Genomic DNA, 16,143 nt, shown 5'->3' with positions numbered 1-16,143 from the left:
TCAACACCCAACAGCTCGGCTCGCCGGCCGCAAACAATCTCCGTCCCAGCGTCGCTCTGTTCTTCTGCATCTCCCTTCAGCCATCCAACCGTAACCATGGCGAATCCACCCCCCATAGGTGAGACTAATTGCCCGATTCGGCCTCGATGCAGCTACGTCAATGTGGCGCCCAGCCGAGCACCATGCATCACGCACCGGAGCTGACTTGATTGTTCGACGCGCCAACAGTGCTCGATGGCGGTACCGGTTTTCTCAAGGTTGGCTATGCCGGCCAGAATTTCCCCGAGTTCCAATACCCGTCCATCGTCGGCCGGCCAATCCTCCGTACCGAAGAGAAGGGCAGCAGCGACATGGTAATCAAGGACATCATGTGCGGAGATGAGGCCGCGGAGGCGCGCACCATGCTCCAGATTAGCTACCCGATGGAGAACGGCATCGTCAAGAAGTGGGACGACATGCAGCATCTCTGGGACTACACCTTTTACGAGAAGTTGAAGATTGACCCCCGCGGCCGCAAGATCCTCCTCACCGAACCGCCGTTGAACCCTCTGAAGAACCGCGAGCAGATGTGTGAGGTCATGTTTGAGCGGTATGGGTTTGGCGGAGTCTACGTTGCCATTCAAGCCGTTTTGGCGCTCTATGCCCAAGGTACCAAAAAAAAAAAAAAAAATTCCAAGATCTTGTCCAAGCTCTTGCAGCAAGGAGAACCCAGCACTGACTCTGTTCACTCCGCGCAGGTCTCAGCTCCGGTGTGGTCGTCGACTCGGGCGACGGTGTGACGCACATCGTCCCTGTTTATGAATCCGTCGTCCTCAACCACCTCACACGCCGCCTCGATGTGGCTGGCCGCGACGTCACCCGCAATCTCATCGCCCTCCTGCTCCGCAGGGGATACGCGCTGAACCGGACCGCCGATTTCGAGACGGTGCGCCAGATCAAGGAGAAGCTCTGCTACGTTTCGTACGACCTGGAGCTGGACAAGCGGTTAAGCGAGGACACGACGGTTCTGGTGGAGAGCTACACGCTGCCCGACGGGCGGGTGATCCGCGTGGGTTCGGAACGGTTCGAGGCGCCCGAGTGCCTGTTCCAACCGCACCTGGTCGACTGCGACCAGCCCGGCATCGCCGAGTTCCTCTTCAACACCATCCAATCCGCCGACGTCGACGTCCGCTCGTCCCTCTTCAAGGCCATTGTCTTGTCGGGCGGCAGCAGCATGTACCCGGGCCTGCCGTCCCGCCTGGAGAAGGAGCTCAAGCAGCTGTGGCTCACGCGAGTGCTGGGAGGAAACCCGGAACGGTTGAGCAAGTTCAAGGTCAGGATAGAAGACCCGCCGCGGAGAAGGCACATGGTCTTCCTCGGCGGTGCGGTCCTGGCCAACATCATGGCCGACAACGAGAACATGTGGATCTCGAAGCAGGAATGGGAGGAACAGGGCCCTCGGGTTCTAGAGAAGCTGGGCCCGAGATAGGCCAGTTCGGAAACAGTAGCAAGCGTCGCAATTTGTTTTAGACGAAGGAAGATTGAAGACGGTATCATCATTATGCCGACGCTGTGTCACTCCTCTTGCAGCTGTTGCAGGCGCGGAAAGTGACCCCTCTCATCTCGAAAATGGCAAACGATGCATCTTGGACAAGAGAAGCGGGAAGCCAGCGAGCCAATGAATAGCAAAGTACACGGAGGAGGCCATAATGGTGAGGACTTCGACTCGCCCTCTTCGACGGTCCGTCCGCCCGCTCGTCAGGCCAAGATGCCGCTGAATCAGCTGTGCCCAGCGCGCGCTAACATTGGCCCGTTCTCCTAAAGCTAGTACAAGTAGTTACTAGTTAGTGGTTAGTACATTACATAACACAGTACGGATATGATCCGTAACTCGCAGGCGCTCCACTGGAAGACAAGTAGCACCTCGGCGGGCCTCCTGCCGCGCCAAGCCACTCCGGAGACCGGGATCCATTGCCAGCCCATACCTTGCAGCACGCAAGCTCCGAGTTCCGTAACTGCCTATCACTTCGTATCATTCGCATCCTCAACCCGGAGCTCTCCATCAACTGCCAATGGATTGCGCGGCCGTTTGTCGTTTTGGGCAGCAATGAGCGCGCACGGCAGCGCCGGCAAATTTCGCTACTTTAGCTAAACGCTCCGAATTCTCCGCACTTTGCGCCAATCCGTCGGTCTCTGCTGACTCGTCTCATTCGGTAATCGCGACCCATCTGGGCCCATCCAGTCAACTTTTGGCCTCCGAGCCGTCCCTGGTACCCAGCAGGTCCAGCAAATGAGCCTCACAAATCCGCCGTCAACCGCGACCGGCCCTGGGTCGGTCTCCGCCGTCCGAACCCAGACGTTGAAGAGGAGCGTGCAGGCCGCTTTTGAAGGTAAGGTTTTATAGATCTTTAATTTCTTTGCCTTCGCTTTCTATCTATCATCCATCTCTGCTGTCCACTTTTTTGCCTTGGTGTCTCGCCCATCCAGGCGAACCCCATCCTCTTCCTGCACCAGGGCTGTGGCTACCCGAGGAGCCCGAGCTTTGTCAAGGTCCTTACTCGGCTTCTCTCATCTTCCCCTTTGGGTGATCCTGCCCCTTTAGGGACGGCGGTTCTCAACTTTAATTTCTTCACGCTTTCCTGCCACGGCCTGCTTCAGCCGCTTTCTTGCAATCCTTGATTCGGCAGTCTTTTCCGGGCCGTTATGGAAAATCGCCCACATGCTCCGCCGTTCTCGACTATCCAGCTCTCGACGACATATCGGTACCTCAAGTCATATGGCATCGATGCTGCCTGGTCGGGGCCCTCGGGTCTGATGGGCCGTCACCATGCGTCCGCAGGTCACCCGATCTTCCCTCTACACGGCTTGGCTGGCGGAGCGTCGGACGCCGCCATGAGCCAGACCAGACGCCTGAGTGCTGAAGTCAGCTCCCAGCCGAGGCCTTGTCAGTCATCACACTCGTTTCGGTCTTGTTCTTTGTGTTGTTCAGTTCTTCTCCACACAGGAGCCGGACTCTCGTCTTTTATCACCACCCGCATGAAAAAGCTAACTCGGCCGCACAGATCCGGCGGACCGCGGGACCGGGTCCACGGGCTACCAGAGCAAGGTCAGGGTGACGGACAAGTACAAGGTCATCGGCTTCATTAGCAGCGGAACGTATGGCCGCGTTTACAAAGCGCTGGGCCGCCATGGCCAGCAGGGCGAGTTTGCCATCAAGAAGTTCAAGCCGGACAAGGAAGGCGAGCAGGCGTCGTACACGGGCATCTCCCAGTCGGCGGTTCGCGAGATGGCTCTCTGTTCCGAGCTTAGCCATCCCAACGTGATCCGGCTCATCGAAATCATACTCGAGGACAAGTGCATCTTCATGGTGTTTGAGTATGCCGAGCACGACCTCCTCCAAATCATCCATCACCACACCCAGCAACCACGCCACCCCATCCCGCCGAGCACCATCAAGAGCATCATGTTCCAGCTGCTCAACGGCTGCCAGTATCTGCACACCAACTGGGTGCTCCACCGCGACCTGAAACCGGCAAACATCATGGTCACGTCGAGTGGTGAAGTCAAGATTGGCGACCTCGGGCTGGCCCGCCTGTCCTACAAACCCCTCCACAGCCTCTACAGCGGCGACAAGGTGGTGGTGACCATCTGGTACCGCGCCCCGGAGCTGCTTCTCGGCAGCCGCCACTACACCCCGGCCATCGACATGTGGGCGGTCGGCTGCATCTTTGCCGAGCTGCTCTCGCTTCGGCCCATCTTCAAGGGTGAGGAGGCCAAGATGGACAGCAAGAAGACGGTACCATTCCAGCGCAACCAGATGCAAAAGATTGTCGACATTCTGGGCCTGCCGACCAAGGAGCGCTGGCCGCTGCTGACGAGCATGCCCGAGTACAGCCAGCTCCCGACGCTGCAGCCTCCGGTCCCACATGGGGGCGGCGGCGGCGGCGGTGGTGGCGGCGGTGGGCACCATCACCACCACGGCCATCACCACTCCCACCATTACCAGACGCACCAGCGCCAGGCAGCCGGGGCGGGAGTGAGCCACCTTGAGAAGTGGTACTACAACACCATCAACCAGCAGACAGGCGGGTCCGGACCCGGGGCGGGCACGAGCCCGCTGGCGAGCCTGGGCGCCGAGGGCTACAAGCTGCTGGCGGGACTGCTCGAGTACGACCCGGAGAAGCGGCTGACGGCAGCGGCGGCGCTGCAGCACCCCTTCTTCAGCACGGGTGACCCGGTCAGCGCGAACTGCTTCGAGGGGCTCAAGACCGAGTACCCACACCGCCGGGTCAGCCAGGACGACAACGACATACGCACAAGCTCCCTGCCGGGGACGAAGCGAAGTGGGTTGCCGGACGACTCACTGAGGCCGGGAAAGAGGGTCAAGGAGGGATAGCTGAGGAAACTCGGTTGCGTCGATGGTTTTCTTTCCTTGCCTTTTTTGTCTGTCTTACACCGGGATAGCGTAATGAGTTGAGGCATTAGTTTGGCGTTCAGATGGCGTTGGGAAAGGAGCTCGAAAGCATGTGCTTGGCGTCTTCCACACGGGATGGGGTGTATGAGGGCGGCCTAATCAGGAAGCTTAAGATAGAGCTGAAGGTGGAAGAGGTACGTAGGGGATGAGGGTCTTCTGGTCGACAATGACAACACAAACACGTCTACCGTATTTTAGATCTCATGCGCCACTTCACTTTTGAGCTGTGTTCCATTCCTTCTGACTTTGTCAAATTCCGAACGCTGCCAATTGACCTATCCTCCCTTCCCTTCTCCTCACTCGACTCTTGGGTATAGACAATGTTCCTCCGGGCTATGGGTCGAAGAGATCAAGACAAAAGATGAGAAAAAACGGGGAGACACCTTTGCGTAGCACACCCCGGGCATTAAGATCTAAAAAAAGAAAAAGGAAAAAAAGAGGTCGTGAAAGTGTAGACGTAACAGAAACATGGGGGGAAAGTGCGAGCGCTGGAGCGTGCAGTAGTAGACAAGACATGGCAGTGGCAGCAGAAAACATGACAGTATTATGACAAGATAAAAAAAAGTCCCCTCCCGCTCGCACCCCGGCAGATAAAACTCTCAGGTTGTCCTCGACGTGCTCTCTCCTCTTGGCCGCCTGGCGTAGCAGTTGGGAAGATGTGCCATTTCTGGTGTTCAAGTGGTTGGTCAGTCGTCGGGACGATCTGGTCCTGATCGTCGGAGGCACTGAAGCTGTTGGATGGGTGACCTCGGATCGGCTCGGGTGGGTTGGGGAGGGGGGGTGTGTGCTGCGGGTGGTGGTATCGAAAGGGGAGCGTTACGGACGATTCACGAGGCGGGTCTGGCCCGCTCATTTCCCGCCGTACTTGGGCATCTTCTTGATGTTGTCCGACAGCCAGCTGAAGCCCTCCGTCAGGCCCTCGCCCTCGATGGCGATGGCCGGCTGGACGAACCACGGCCGTTCCTTGAGCTTGGAGAGCTCGAGCCTCTCGGTGATCGTTTGCGGGTCCATGGCTGTTGGTACAAGAGCATCATCAGTACACGGGACCTTTCGATGGGGGGGGAGATATATTCAAGAGTAACACATACCGCCTTGGATATCTTGCTTGTTCGCAAATACCAGGAGCAGGCAGTCCGACATTTCCAAGTCGTTCAGGATACGATGCAGTTCTGTCTTGGCCTCATCGATCCGCTTATGGTCCGATGAATCGACGACAAAAACAAGACCCTGAGTTCCTACCCGTGAGGGTTAGCTTACCGAGAAGATCATTGCTTAGGAATACTCGTTTCGCCATTGTGCTTACCGCTGTAGTAATGCCGCCAGAGGGGGCGGATCTTGTCCTGTCCACCGACGTCCCACATGTTGAACTTGATGTTCTTGTAGGTGAAAGCCTCCACGTTGAACCCGACGGTTGGGATGGTCGTCATGGTCTGGTTGAGCTTAAGTTTGTAGAGGATGGTGGTCTTGCCCGCGGCATCGAGGCCGAGCATCAGAATGCGCACTTCTTTGGATCCGAAGAGCTTGCCAAAGAGGCTAGAAACGGACAGCGAGGCGCCCATCTTGTCTGTCTATTACGCTACCCTTGAAGGCCGTCTAGGAGAACTGAAGGCTTGTGGTGGTAAATGGAAGCGCGCTGCGTCACGATGAGCGCGGAGGTGGCCGGCTAGTGCTGTAGGGAATGATGAAGTGCGTCGTCGCACGAGAGCGATGCTACAGGACCCGAGATATCCTGGCCGAGGCAGACAGGTCAGCGTAGGTGTCGAAGGAAACACGTCGCCAGCCGCAGGAACGAGGAGGCAACGTAGAGATGCGCGTGAAATGAGAGGCCGTACCGAGTGGTCTCTGTGTATTGTTGCACTGACAACGAGGCGGGTATGGGAATTGCGGTGTGCGGTGCTTGGTCAGGAACAGAGAAGTGTATGTAGCTCGGCACACATCAACAAGCGAGGGTTGAGGCGGGAAAGTTTTTGGGTCGGATAATGTCTCCGAGAACAAGGTGGTTGCAGATCCAAATGGTAGTTATCCAGGTTGTGGGCGCGGAGAGTCGCGCTTTCTCCCCTGACCGGGACTCAAGGTCTGCTGCATGCTTCGAAAAGACTTGGGGTTCTTGGAATTGATTACCCCTGATATTTCAGCCAATCAGGCGCATTTCAGGCTCGGTTAGCGGAGGGCCTGTGCACAGGCCATCGGTAGGTGGGTGGAGTGCTTGCCTCGCTTATCGAAGTGGAGCCAAGACAGGTACGAAAGAAACTTGGTGCTCCGTACTCCGTACATTCCTTTACGAAGTGCATTATCATGGTAGTATCTTCCGTACGACACAGGTCCATATATATCATGCCACAGCATATCCTCTCATCTCGACAGAGAACTTGAAATAAAGCACCCAGATAATCTCAGGTACCTGAGCATTCGTGAACGGGCCCCGGAGAAAGGGAGAAGGGGGGGGAAAAAAAAGGGGGGGGGGGGGGGTTAAAACGGCCTAATTTCTATATTCGACAACGAACCGCCTTTCGACGAGCTGCAGCGTGACATTGTTCTCCTCGCCCTCGAAACGCAGACTGACTTTGCCTGTCGCCGCATCTGTCCCCATCACCTCGGCCTTGTAGAACGTGGTACTGTCGGGATAGAGCGCCAACACGGTTTTCCCCTTCTCGAGCTCTGGAAGGTCGACGCCTGCTGGCGGTATTGGAATCATGCTGCTCGCGCTGGTGCGGTACTCGACCCTTTGGTCCGGCGGCAGGTCGGGATCGGCGTCCTGCACCTTGTACCTCCGTGACTTGCCCTCGCCGAGCACCTGCTGCACCTTTCCAAGCATCCATTCCGTGCTCTCGGTCGTAGTCGTCGGTTTCGGCTTGAAGACCACATCCTGGCCTTTGAAGAATGATATCCTGGCTCGTTGCGCCGCTGTAGCAGCGAGTCCTCCAGAGTCGGGAGGCACGCTGTCGGCCTTGCCGGGTGTGTCGCGGTCTCCACCGCGTGGAGGGACACTGTCGCGGTTTGCCGAGCGGTCGCTTCCAGCGCCGGCGCTGCCGCCGAGTTTCCTCCCGACCGGAGACGGCACGGGCGAATCTCCGGAACCGTCAAACTCGTACACCGAACCAGGGTCGCGGTCCCGGTCTCGTTCCCGGTCCTTGTCCCGGTCCTTCTCGCGTGCACTAGCCGCTCGCGCTGATGCCGACCTGCTGGACGCCGACAGCAACCCACTCGGCCTCTCGCGGGCTGACAAACCCGATGCGCCGGCCGCCTGCGCCTCGGCATCCTCCCTGGCCTTAACCAATGCCCTCAGCACGGTGACGTGCTCGATAAGCGCGTCGATCTGCTGCTTCGACGTGTCAGATCCCTTGACACCGCTCCTGAGTAGGCTGTCGAGCTTCTGCTCCTCGGCGGCAATGTCGACTGTATCCTTGTTCTTAGCGATGTAGTTGTCTTGGGCGATGATGGCGCGGAGCGAGTCGTTGCTGCTATTGATGCCATCCACCATCGTCCGTATGTCGTCTTTGATCTGGCTCCACAGATGCGCTTCTTCCCCCTGAGTGCTGCCGCTATTGCGGTTGGGCCCGCGCGAGTTCCGGTTGCGCGATGACATGACGGGCGCGGAGGGGTCTAGACAGCGCGTCAGATCGCGTCTCCCCAATAAAACCCGACCAAATGAATCTCAAACTTTCTCAGCAGGTGAGTGTCGCGTCTCGTCCCTTCTCCTCAACTCGAAGGGGCCAGTTGATGAACCAAATTTCCCACCGAGCTTGCGGCGGCAGTGATGATCTGTTGTTCGCCACGTCAGCCTGGCGTGGGTTTCTTCGAATGCGGATAGTGCTAGAGAAACTCGACGGATGTTGCAAGTAAAACCCCTTCCCCACGTCGCCTTATAGGGCGGTTGTTGATCTCGAGCTGACGCGTTGAATGACGTCGAACACTCCAACGACCAATTGGAGAACCAAAACGGGAACCGGTCTTTATTGGGCGTCCATTCTGTTCATCAAACGTATATAGTTTTGGTGCCCGAGTGTAAGGAAAAGCTGTGCTCACGCTGCTTGACCTAGATTAAAAGCATTATCTACTCGAGTTAATGAGGTAAGCTGCAATCTGATCCTATTGATGAATCATGGTTGGTTACCGTGATCGATACTTGCAGAGCAGTGGAGGAGGGAGGGTATTTGGCAGTTTCTCGGCTGGCCCCCTCTCCCAGACCCTGCGCCCCACAGCTTGGACCTCGCTACTCCGTAAGGCACAGTGCGAATGCGAACAAATTACTTGTTTGACGCCCAAGCGATTGCCATACGCGCACCTTCTTGCACAGTATCTTTCGCGTTGCTATAACTCAGCTACGAAGTACCGATGGTGCCCAACTGCTCTGGTGAAGCTCCATCTCAACCCTGCCGTCCAGTGACGTAAAAGCGAGGGGTTCAGGCTCCGCAACCCCAGAGCAAGGTTCGCCTCTCCGCATCCAGCCCCTCCTTGTTCGCGAAAGAAAAACATTGCCGTGCTTCTAGGGAAGGGACATCACCTCTCCGCGATCAGTGGGACCTCAGGGCTTCCCGAGAGACTTCGAGGAACACAGGCTTCCTATATTACCTTACCTCGCGATGCAAGTGCCACTGATTCGCCTCCAATGCGGGGCCAATTCGTACGAGTGGGGGAAGAAGGGCAGTTCGTCTGCTGTCGCCAGGTTTGCTGCCGCGACACCGTCTTCCGACTTTACAATTGAGGATGATAGGCCATACGCCGAGGCATGCTTGCCTTCGTTTCCCGTTCTGAGGTCATGAACTAACAACATCGTCTTTCAGTTGTGGATGGGCACCCATCCGTCGAACCCGTCCAGAGACCTTAGCACCGGCCGCACCCTTCTCGATCTTGTCCAGGACAACAAGGCGCTTTTGTCCCCGTCTGTCGCTGCCCGCTACGACAACAAGGTTCCTTTCCTCTTCAAGGTCTTGTCGATCAACAAGGCCCTATCGATCCAGGCCCATCCCAACAAGAAGCTAGCCGAGGAGCTCCACCGCAAAGACCCCAAAAACTATCCCGATGACAATCACAAGCCCGAGATGGCCATTGCCATCACTCCCTTTGAGGGCCTCTGCGGCTTCCGGCCACTAAGTGAGATAGCACACTTCTTGGAGTCGGTTCCCCCGCTGCGTCAGCTTGTGGGTGATGACAACGCCCGGGAGTTTGCCGGCATCGTCAGACAGAACAAGGACAATGATTCCAAGGATGCGGTGGAACAGAACAAGAAGGCGTTGCAAAAGATATTCAGCGCTCTGATGTCGTCGTCCGAAGCCGACATGGCTGCGGCCGCCAAAGTACTCGTCGAGTCTGCAGCGACCGCCGGGGCGGACTTCGCAGCAGGTGGTGTTGCTGCGACTTCTGGGTCAACCCTCGCCGAATTGGTTCAGCGCCTCCACGGCCAGTTTGGTGCAGACTACGGTCTCTTCGTCCTCTTTTTCCTCAACTTTGTCACGCTACAGCCCGGTGAAGCTCTCTTCCTCCGGGCCGACGACATCCACGCCTACGTGAGCGGCGACATTATCGAGTGCATGGCGAGCAGCGACAACGTCGTCCGCGCCGGCTTCACTCCGAAGTTCAAAGACGTCGACACACTCGTCAACATGCTGACCTACAGCTACGCACCGATCGACGAGCAAAAGATGGGACCTAGCGACTACCCGTACGCAACGCTCAACAGAACTGGCTACAGCTCTGGGTCTACCATCTCCTTCTATGATCCACCAATCGAGGAGTTTAGCGTAATACGAACGAACCTCAAGGGGAGCGGATCCAAGGCGACGTTTGATCCGGTGGACGGCCCCAGCATCATCATCTGCACTGCCGGTAAGGGCAAGATCTCGGTCGGCCCGACGGTCCAGGAGGTCAAGGAGGGGTATGTATTCTTTGTCGGGGCGAGCGCAAAATGCGTACTCGAGTCGGAGGGGTCGAGCGGGGACGATGAGTTCATCACGTTCAAGGCATTCTGCGATGTTGAGGAACACCGAGGCGCCTCACTATAGGCCTGGAGAGCATCTGCTCCTCCCGAAGAAGTGATTTCGGTCAGATGGAGCTGGAAAATCGAGGTTATTATCCATCATAACCCCTCCCAGCCGGATAGGGTGAGACTGGACTCCTGCTCACGCCGTCCACGTGAAAGGAACTTGGCAGGCGCTGCTCTTGTTTACCTTCGTCGCAGGGTAACTTGCCCTTCTTCGCTCGTCTTGCTCCATCAGAAATGTACCAAGTACCGAGGCAACTTCTGTCGGTCCACTACGACGTGTTGCTTGACTACGTTTCCAGATGCAGAAGACGGACAATTTGTCGTATGGGATCCATCAATAGCGTCGCCCTTTTCGACGAACTTGCCCTCAATTCCGACGTTCCCAGGTGATTACACGCGCCCTAGTGTGCACCTGCAACTGCCCCGTCACGCTCAAGCAATATAGCAGCGACATAGACTTTTCACCTGTGGTGTTAGCAGATGGTTGCCTTTGCAGAACGCTCGGAGGCTGTCGCCCACGACAACTTGCAAAAGTGCCCCGACAGCTTGGGCCACGTCCCTCCTGGAGGCTTAATTGAACGTCTTCCGTCGCTTTTCAGTGTTCGGATCCAGCCAGCGCGTGCAAGGTCCAGAGGAATCGGCCCAGAACGTTATTTTAAAGGTCTACCCTGCGCAAGTGAACCCAAGCGAGGCGGGTTGGGGTAAAAATGAGTTGTGCCATGCGGGTAATACCCCAGAAGTTTGGGGTCAATGTGGTCAACATATATCTCTGTAAGTTCCAGGGGTAATAGTTACCATGAATGATGCCAACTGACAGCAGACTTGGCTTGCCTACGCAAAATGACTTGCGGTCTGCTCCGTCTTTTGGATCAATCGTCCAGTGTTCTACCCCGCCAGACATATGCAGATATCTGAGACCTACCTCCGTTACTGAAGTAATTAACCTTAGAGATAACTCGGAGCGCTGGCAGGTATGGTGAACCCGCTACTCCGTCACCTCGCCGGCACACACATGTGTAGAGCAACTCTGTCTCTCGTGTGCCGGCGAGCCTCCAACTGCTTCGTGACTTAGGCGACAAGCATGTTGTACATGTACGCACAAACATGCATGCATGTACTCCGTTACTGTATGTACTGTACAGACCTCTAAACTCACCGCGAACCAACCTGAAAAAGCCCCGGGAAGCGGTTCCGGGCGCAGTTGCATGGCCTGTTCAACACTGCCAGGTCGACGCTGTTTGTCAGGGGATTCTTTCTGGACTTCAGCGTCTCCTTAAGGGTGTACCTCACACTCATACGCCGGTGACCAACCGTGGCGGGATCCCAAGACGGGGTTCTGCCGACGCGTCGCGGCGGGGAAGGCCGGCGAATTCATTTGTTCGCCTGCCCCCCGACGACATCAAGAAGAGGTTCCAGGGGTACTACGGCAACGAAGCCGCCATCAACTCCAAGATCCTGCGCGATGTGTTTAAGAAGGGAGATGCCGGGTGCGTGACCATCTACTCATTTATTTTCCCCTCTTTCCTTTTTCTCCCTTCCTCCCTCACACACACTCACACACACCCCCTCTCTCTCTCCCGGTTGCTGGCTGGCTGGCTAACAAAGAGTTTCTGACATTTGGATCGAATTCGATTAGGTTTCGCTCAGGCGATGTGCTACAGTGGGACGGCGACGGGCGAGTCTACTTCCACGACCGGATCGGCGACATGTTCCGGTGGAAGAGCGAGGACGTTGTCGACGGCCGAGGTGGCGCAGGTGCTGGGCCTGCACCCGGCGGCGTAGGAGGCCAACGTGTATGGGGTGCAGCTGGGGCGTATTGGGGCATGGTTTCGCTCACGATCATGTATGCGCATAGCTTGCCTGCTCAGGTAATTAATCATTTATTATTCATCGAGTCACCAAGAGGGACAAGCTGTTGGACAAGCTGCTGGCCAGACCGGGGATGATCCGTCTGGAGCTGCTTGATTGAACCCTCGCCGTCGTTGTAATTATGCCCGGGGTAGGTAATCAATTAGTTGCACTATTATTGATTCGTATGTTGGGTACCGCACCTTACAGTTGCGTCGAACCACGGCAACGGTCACACTATAGTCATCAAAAATAGAACATGGAGGAATTGCAACAACCCGGACAACGTCGAGGGGTCGGAAAGACGATGCCGGCGGGATCCGGCGGGGTATATGAGATGGAGAGGCATCGTGTTGCTTAAGCGTGGTTGGTCAAAGGCATTTTAGGGTGTTGTTCATATTATCTTTCTCATTTTATTTGTGTTCACTCCTCGCTCGAGCCTTTTATCAGACATAATTTTAACCCCCCAAACGTACACACACACCCCTTCCCCCAACCCCCTCCCAAAAAAAAAGAACAAAAAAAAGGAAGGAAGAAAAAACGCAGAGAAACGGAAAAGGTTTGTGGGATCCTTCTGTGCGTGAACCGTGGATGGAAGCTTCGAAAATGGTTATTTATAGCGTGTAATTGATTAATTGGAGAGGAGGTTCCGGGAAACTGGACGAGTCCACATTCACCCGCCAAATTGGATGGCACGCCACTGCAGGGGTCGCTACGAGGCGGACAGTCCTAGGCCACGGTGCAACGCTCTAGTTGACGGAACATGATTGGCTTTTCTCGGATCCGAACTGCGTCCCGGAGCGGAAACAGAGACCCCAGAGTTTGGCTGGTCCCAGGAACCAGGACCGCCCTAGGGCCCGGAATGGGTATCAGCACGGCTCGGATGGGCTGTACGCCGTCCTGATCACTCCGTAGGTACCTGCTTTGTGCGGGCTGGCGTGCGCACGACCCGAATGGAGATGGTTCCGCGATATACTATAGCAATTTACAGAGTGCTACCAGAACACGGATGCCAAGATCGCAGGCGACCCTGCAAGAGAGAGAGCTAAGAGCTTGTCGAGAGACGAGAATAGCGCTCTGGGGTGATTACTCGGGGACTAGGGGCACGACGAGGATAAAAGCTGTCGGGAATGCCACCGCCCAACCTCATGTGGGATCTGGTGAGTTAAGTCACTAAGGCACCCCCTTTATCGAGCTCTGCTCCGTGAAGTAATTATCCTATTAACTCCCCAAGCAACTTGTTGACCCTACGATCAGCCTCAGTCCCGAATCTCATTTCCAAGATGCTCTCTCAATTTGTCATGTTGCTCGGCCTGGCCAGGTATGAATCACAACTTGTTGTCGCTCCTGCCCTGTCCTCGTCCCCGAGGAGGAAAGGGAAAGAAGCTGCAATGAATCTCTGCTGTTATAAGAGAAAAAAAAAGGAACAAAACTTATAGGCTGACCTGGTAACTCCTGAGGCTAATAATGACAATAATAGTGCCACTCTCGGCCAGGTGACCCTCCAGCCATCGACCGTCAGGACGGGCCGGCCTGGGCTCCCGACAGTGACGGTGACGGCGACGGTGACCAAGACGGAAAGCTACATTCACGAGCAAACTAAGACCATCACCACGACGGAGACAGAGACGGAGACGGAAACGGAGACGCTGACGGAGACCATCACGAGCGTGTCGGTGACGACGCAGCCGTGCAGCACCGTCAGCTGCCCGACGCTGACCAGGACGGCGACGGCGTGCCGGTCCTGCCTGGTGCCCCAGTGCACGACGACGTCGGTGGTGACGCGCCCGAACGAGTGCGCCGCCACCGCCCTGCCCACCGCAACCGTCTCGTTCCCCTGTTCCGACCCGGACGTGTGCGGCAAGATTGGGTGCACCACCGTGTACGACATCCGGTCGGCGGCCTAAGTAGCTTGATTAACTCGGCAATATATCGATTTTTTTTTTAGGCGGAAAAAGGAGGTGATTAATGGATCTGCATATCTATAGTCTCAACATGTGAGAGAGAGAGGGGAGGGGAAGGGGGGGAAGGGTTAGTTTGTCTACTATAATTATAAACACTTATTAGACACCCTAGGTACCCTTTCATGATGTGACCCACGGGGATCTTCTTTTTGACCATGTTGAAGGTGGACATTGCGGATTGGCGCGTCACGCTGGGCTGGGCAGATGATATTAATAATTACAAAGCTGCTGGGCTTTCACATGCATCAAGAGACGAGGGTGATGAGGTCTGATCAAGAATTGTCAATCGCAAGGCAGCAGGAAACGACATCTCTTATAATTAGACAGCGCAGATTCCTGAAGCCGCTATGACTTGGTCAAGGGGCAACAACCATTGCCGGTGAAGGGTGTTGTCCAATTACCTTGCCACCCCCCCTGATACGCTTCAAAACATTCTGAGACTCATCCTCTTGGGCCGCCGCAGCCGGGTCCCGTTCATCATGGCCGTGCACCGCTTAGGAGGCGTCTGCAGCATCTCAAACGCCTTCCTGACGTGGCCTGGCCCGACCGCGCTCGCCCCCCGAGGGGCGTCCCTCTCCTCTTCGTCGCCGTTACCGTTGTCTCGGGTGACACACGGCCCAGTTCCCCCGGCCGCCATCGTCGCCTCTCTCCACCACCTCCTCCTCCTCAGCTCTTCTTCCTCCTCCTCTTTTTTCTTGACAGCCAGGGCCCGCTCCGTGAGCGTCTGTACCCACTCCCGGGCGAGGAACCCGACGATCTCGAGCACGTCGTCGTCGTCATCGTCGTCATCAACGGCCGCTCCCCTGCCGCACCACTCGGCAAACGCCCGCTTCCTGCGGTACGTGAACGACGCGGTCCTGCAGTCCGACCAGGCGCGGTACTCGTCGGCCGTCATGCGCCGCGTGTGCTCGTCGTGACGCGCGAGCCGGGCCAGCAGCAGCGGCTCCCTGTTGTTGTTGTTGTTGGCTTCGTCGTCGTCGTCGTCCTGATCCATAAGTGAGGCGGCGGCGATGACGGATGGGATGTCGGAGGCGTGAGGGAACATGGAGAGCAATGACCAAGGGGGTAGCAGCAGTGGCGGCGGCGGGGTGCGGATCGCGGCGGACCAGGTGGGCGCTTCGGTGTCGCCGTCGCGGTGGTGGTGGTGGTGGTCGTCGTCGTCTGCGCCCGGGTCCGCGACGTCGGTGACATGGTCGGTCGTCTCCTCGGCCCTGATCCTGGCCCGCTTCCGGATGTCCTTCCACCGCATGTAGTTCTGCAGTCTTGCGAGGCGCTCGGGGTCGTGTCGGACCTGGAAGAGGACGTCGTTGGTCGTTATCTTGGTTTGGCCGCGCCCGGTCGCCAGGTCTCTGGCGACAACGAGCTGGGTAATATTAATAAGCGGACATCACCGTTAGCCAGCCAAGCCTTTCCCGTTTCCGTGGGGATGCCTCCGAGGAACTCGACGGTGCAGTTGGGTGGTGTTCTTTGAGGGAGACTTACCACGTTGATTACTTGGTCGCGGACTATCTTCTCCATCATTGTGGTTGTCTCCACCGACGGCTTGCCCCTTTCACCTGCTACGTACATCATCTGTTGGTGAATATTATAACTTATGAGCATTTGAGAGATTGCGGTCGGCGGAATTGAGCCAGGCACCTCTGAGGGCAACCTGTCAATGTTCTTACCTTGAGGATCTCCTTGCGATATCGTGGGCAACACTTGTCCATCTTCACTGACTTGCTTCGGAGTTCGTGAACCCGAATTCAAAGCATATAATTATATTCATACAGGCGGTACACGGCCGATGGTGTGAGGAGGCACTAGGTTCACTCCATTCTAGCTATTTATTATATGAGAGATAATTATAAATGGCTAGGGCAGCTAGCATCACCCCATGAACACAGATATTTCAA

The 16,143-nt window shown here is 56.5% G+C and overlaps 7 protein-coding genes across 7 annotated transcripts; 4 read left to right on the top strand and 3 right to left on the bottom strand.

The window, feature by feature from the left end:
* Window positions 1-96: 96 nt before the first annotated feature.
* P884DRAFT_303268 (actin-like protein) lies at window positions 97-1,468 on the top strand (the record flags this gene model as incomplete). Its single annotated transcript, XM_069445012.1, has 3 exons — window positions 97-118; window positions 229-648; window positions 738-1,468. 3 exons carry the CDS (start codon window positions 97-99, stop codon window positions 1,466-1,468), a joined length of 1,173 nt encoding a protein of 390 aa, XP_069293867.1.
* A 571-nt stretch (window positions 1,469-2,039) lies between these two features.
* Window positions 2,040-4,643, top strand: P884DRAFT_264686 (kinase-like domain-containing protein). Its single transcript, XM_069441870.1, has 2 exons — window positions 2,040-2,369; window positions 3,042-4,643. The coding sequence occupies exons 1-2, from the start codon at window positions 2,270-2,272 to the stop codon at window positions 4,373-4,375; spliced, it is 1,434 nt and encodes a 477-aa protein (XP_069293866.1). The 5' UTR covers window positions 2,040-2,269; the 3' UTR covers window positions 4,376-4,643.
* A 659-nt stretch (window positions 4,644-5,302) lies between these two features.
* P884DRAFT_280826 (ADP-ribosylation factor family-domain-containing protein) lies at window positions 5,303-6,012 on the bottom strand (the record flags this gene model as incomplete). Its single annotated transcript, XM_069443481.1, has 3 exons — window positions 5,303-5,466; window positions 5,542-5,688; window positions 5,757-6,012. The coding sequence occupies 3 exons, from the start codon at window positions 6,010-6,012 to the stop codon at window positions 5,303-5,305; spliced, it is 567 nt and encodes a 188-aa protein (XP_069293865.1).
* A 902-nt stretch (window positions 6,013-6,914) lies between these two features.
* Window positions 6,915-8,195, bottom strand: P884DRAFT_264683 (SGF29 tudor-like domain-containing protein). The gene has a single exon (XM_069441869.1). The coding sequence runs from the start codon at window positions 8,037-8,039 to the stop codon at window positions 6,933-6,935; it is 1,107 nt and encodes a 368-aa protein (XP_069293864.1). The 5' UTR covers window positions 8,040-8,195; the 3' UTR covers window positions 6,915-6,932.
* Window positions 8,196-8,834: 639 nt separating this feature from the next.
* P884DRAFT_251430 (mannose-6-phosphate isomerase) lies at window positions 8,835-10,888 on the top strand. The gene is made up of 2 exons (XM_069440690.1): window positions 8,835-9,180; window positions 9,238-10,888. Exons 1-2 carry the CDS (start codon window positions 9,037-9,039, stop codon window positions 10,453-10,455), a joined length of 1,362 nt encoding a protein of 453 aa, XP_069293863.1. The 5' UTR covers window positions 8,835-9,036; the 3' UTR covers window positions 10,456-10,888.
* A 2,679-nt stretch (window positions 10,889-13,567) lies between these two features.
* P884DRAFT_280823 (uncharacterized protein) lies at window positions 13,568-14,191 on the top strand (the record flags this gene model as incomplete). The annotated part of the gene is made up of 2 exons (XM_069443480.1): window positions 13,568-13,605; window positions 13,765-14,191. 2 exons carry the CDS (start codon window positions 13,568-13,570, stop codon window positions 14,189-14,191), a joined length of 465 nt encoding a protein of 154 aa, XP_069293862.1.
* Window positions 14,192-14,589: 398 nt separating this feature from the next.
* Window positions 14,590-15,817, bottom strand: P884DRAFT_317628 (transcription initiation factor IID, 18kD subunit-domain-containing protein; the record flags this gene model as incomplete). The annotated part of the gene is made up of 3 exons (XM_069445319.1): window positions 14,590-14,820; window positions 14,902-15,611; window positions 15,731-15,817. The coding sequence occupies 3 exons, from the start codon at window positions 15,815-15,817 to the stop codon at window positions 14,673-14,675; spliced, it is 945 nt and encodes a 314-aa protein (XP_069293861.1). The 3' UTR covers window positions 14,590-14,672.
* Between the last annotated feature and the right edge of the window lie 326 nt (window positions 15,818-16,143).

Source organism: Thermothelomyces heterothallicus, assembly GCF_042370625.1.
Source record: "Thermothelomyces heterothallicus CBS 202.75 unplaced genomic scaffold P884_scaffold_35, whole genome shotgun sequence".
NCBI classification, from domain to species: domain Eukaryota; kingdom Fungi; phylum Ascomycota; class Sordariomycetes; order Sordariales; family Chaetomiaceae; genus Thermothelomyces; species Thermothelomyces heterothallicus.
This window is presented reverse-complemented; position numbering and strand designations above follow the sequence as displayed.

What these genes read in the sequence shown, in the direction of transcription:
- P884DRAFT_264686 (XM_069441870.1), top strand. Translation starts at nt 2,270, where the DNA reads ATGAGCCTCACAAATCCGCCGTCAACCGCGACCGGCCCTGGGTCGGTC. An exon ending in CGTGCAGGCCGCTTTTGAAG is followed by an intron (nt 2,370 to 3,041) that starts GTAAGGTTTTAT and finishes TCGGCCGCACAG; the next exon opens with ATCCGGCGGACCGCGGGACC.
- P884DRAFT_264683 (XM_069441869.1), bottom strand. Translation starts at nt 8,039, where the DNA reads ATGTCATCGCGCAACCGGAACTCGCGCGGGCCCAACCGCAATAGCGGC.
- P884DRAFT_251430 (XM_069440690.1), top strand. Translation starts at nt 9,037, where the DNA reads ATGCAAGTGCCACTGATTCGCCTCCAATGCGGGGCCAATTCGTACGAG. An exon ending in ATGATAGGCCATACGCCGAG is followed by an intron (nt 9,181 to 9,237) that starts GCATGCTTGCCT and finishes ATCGTCTTTCAG; the next exon opens with TTGTGGATGGGCACCCATCC.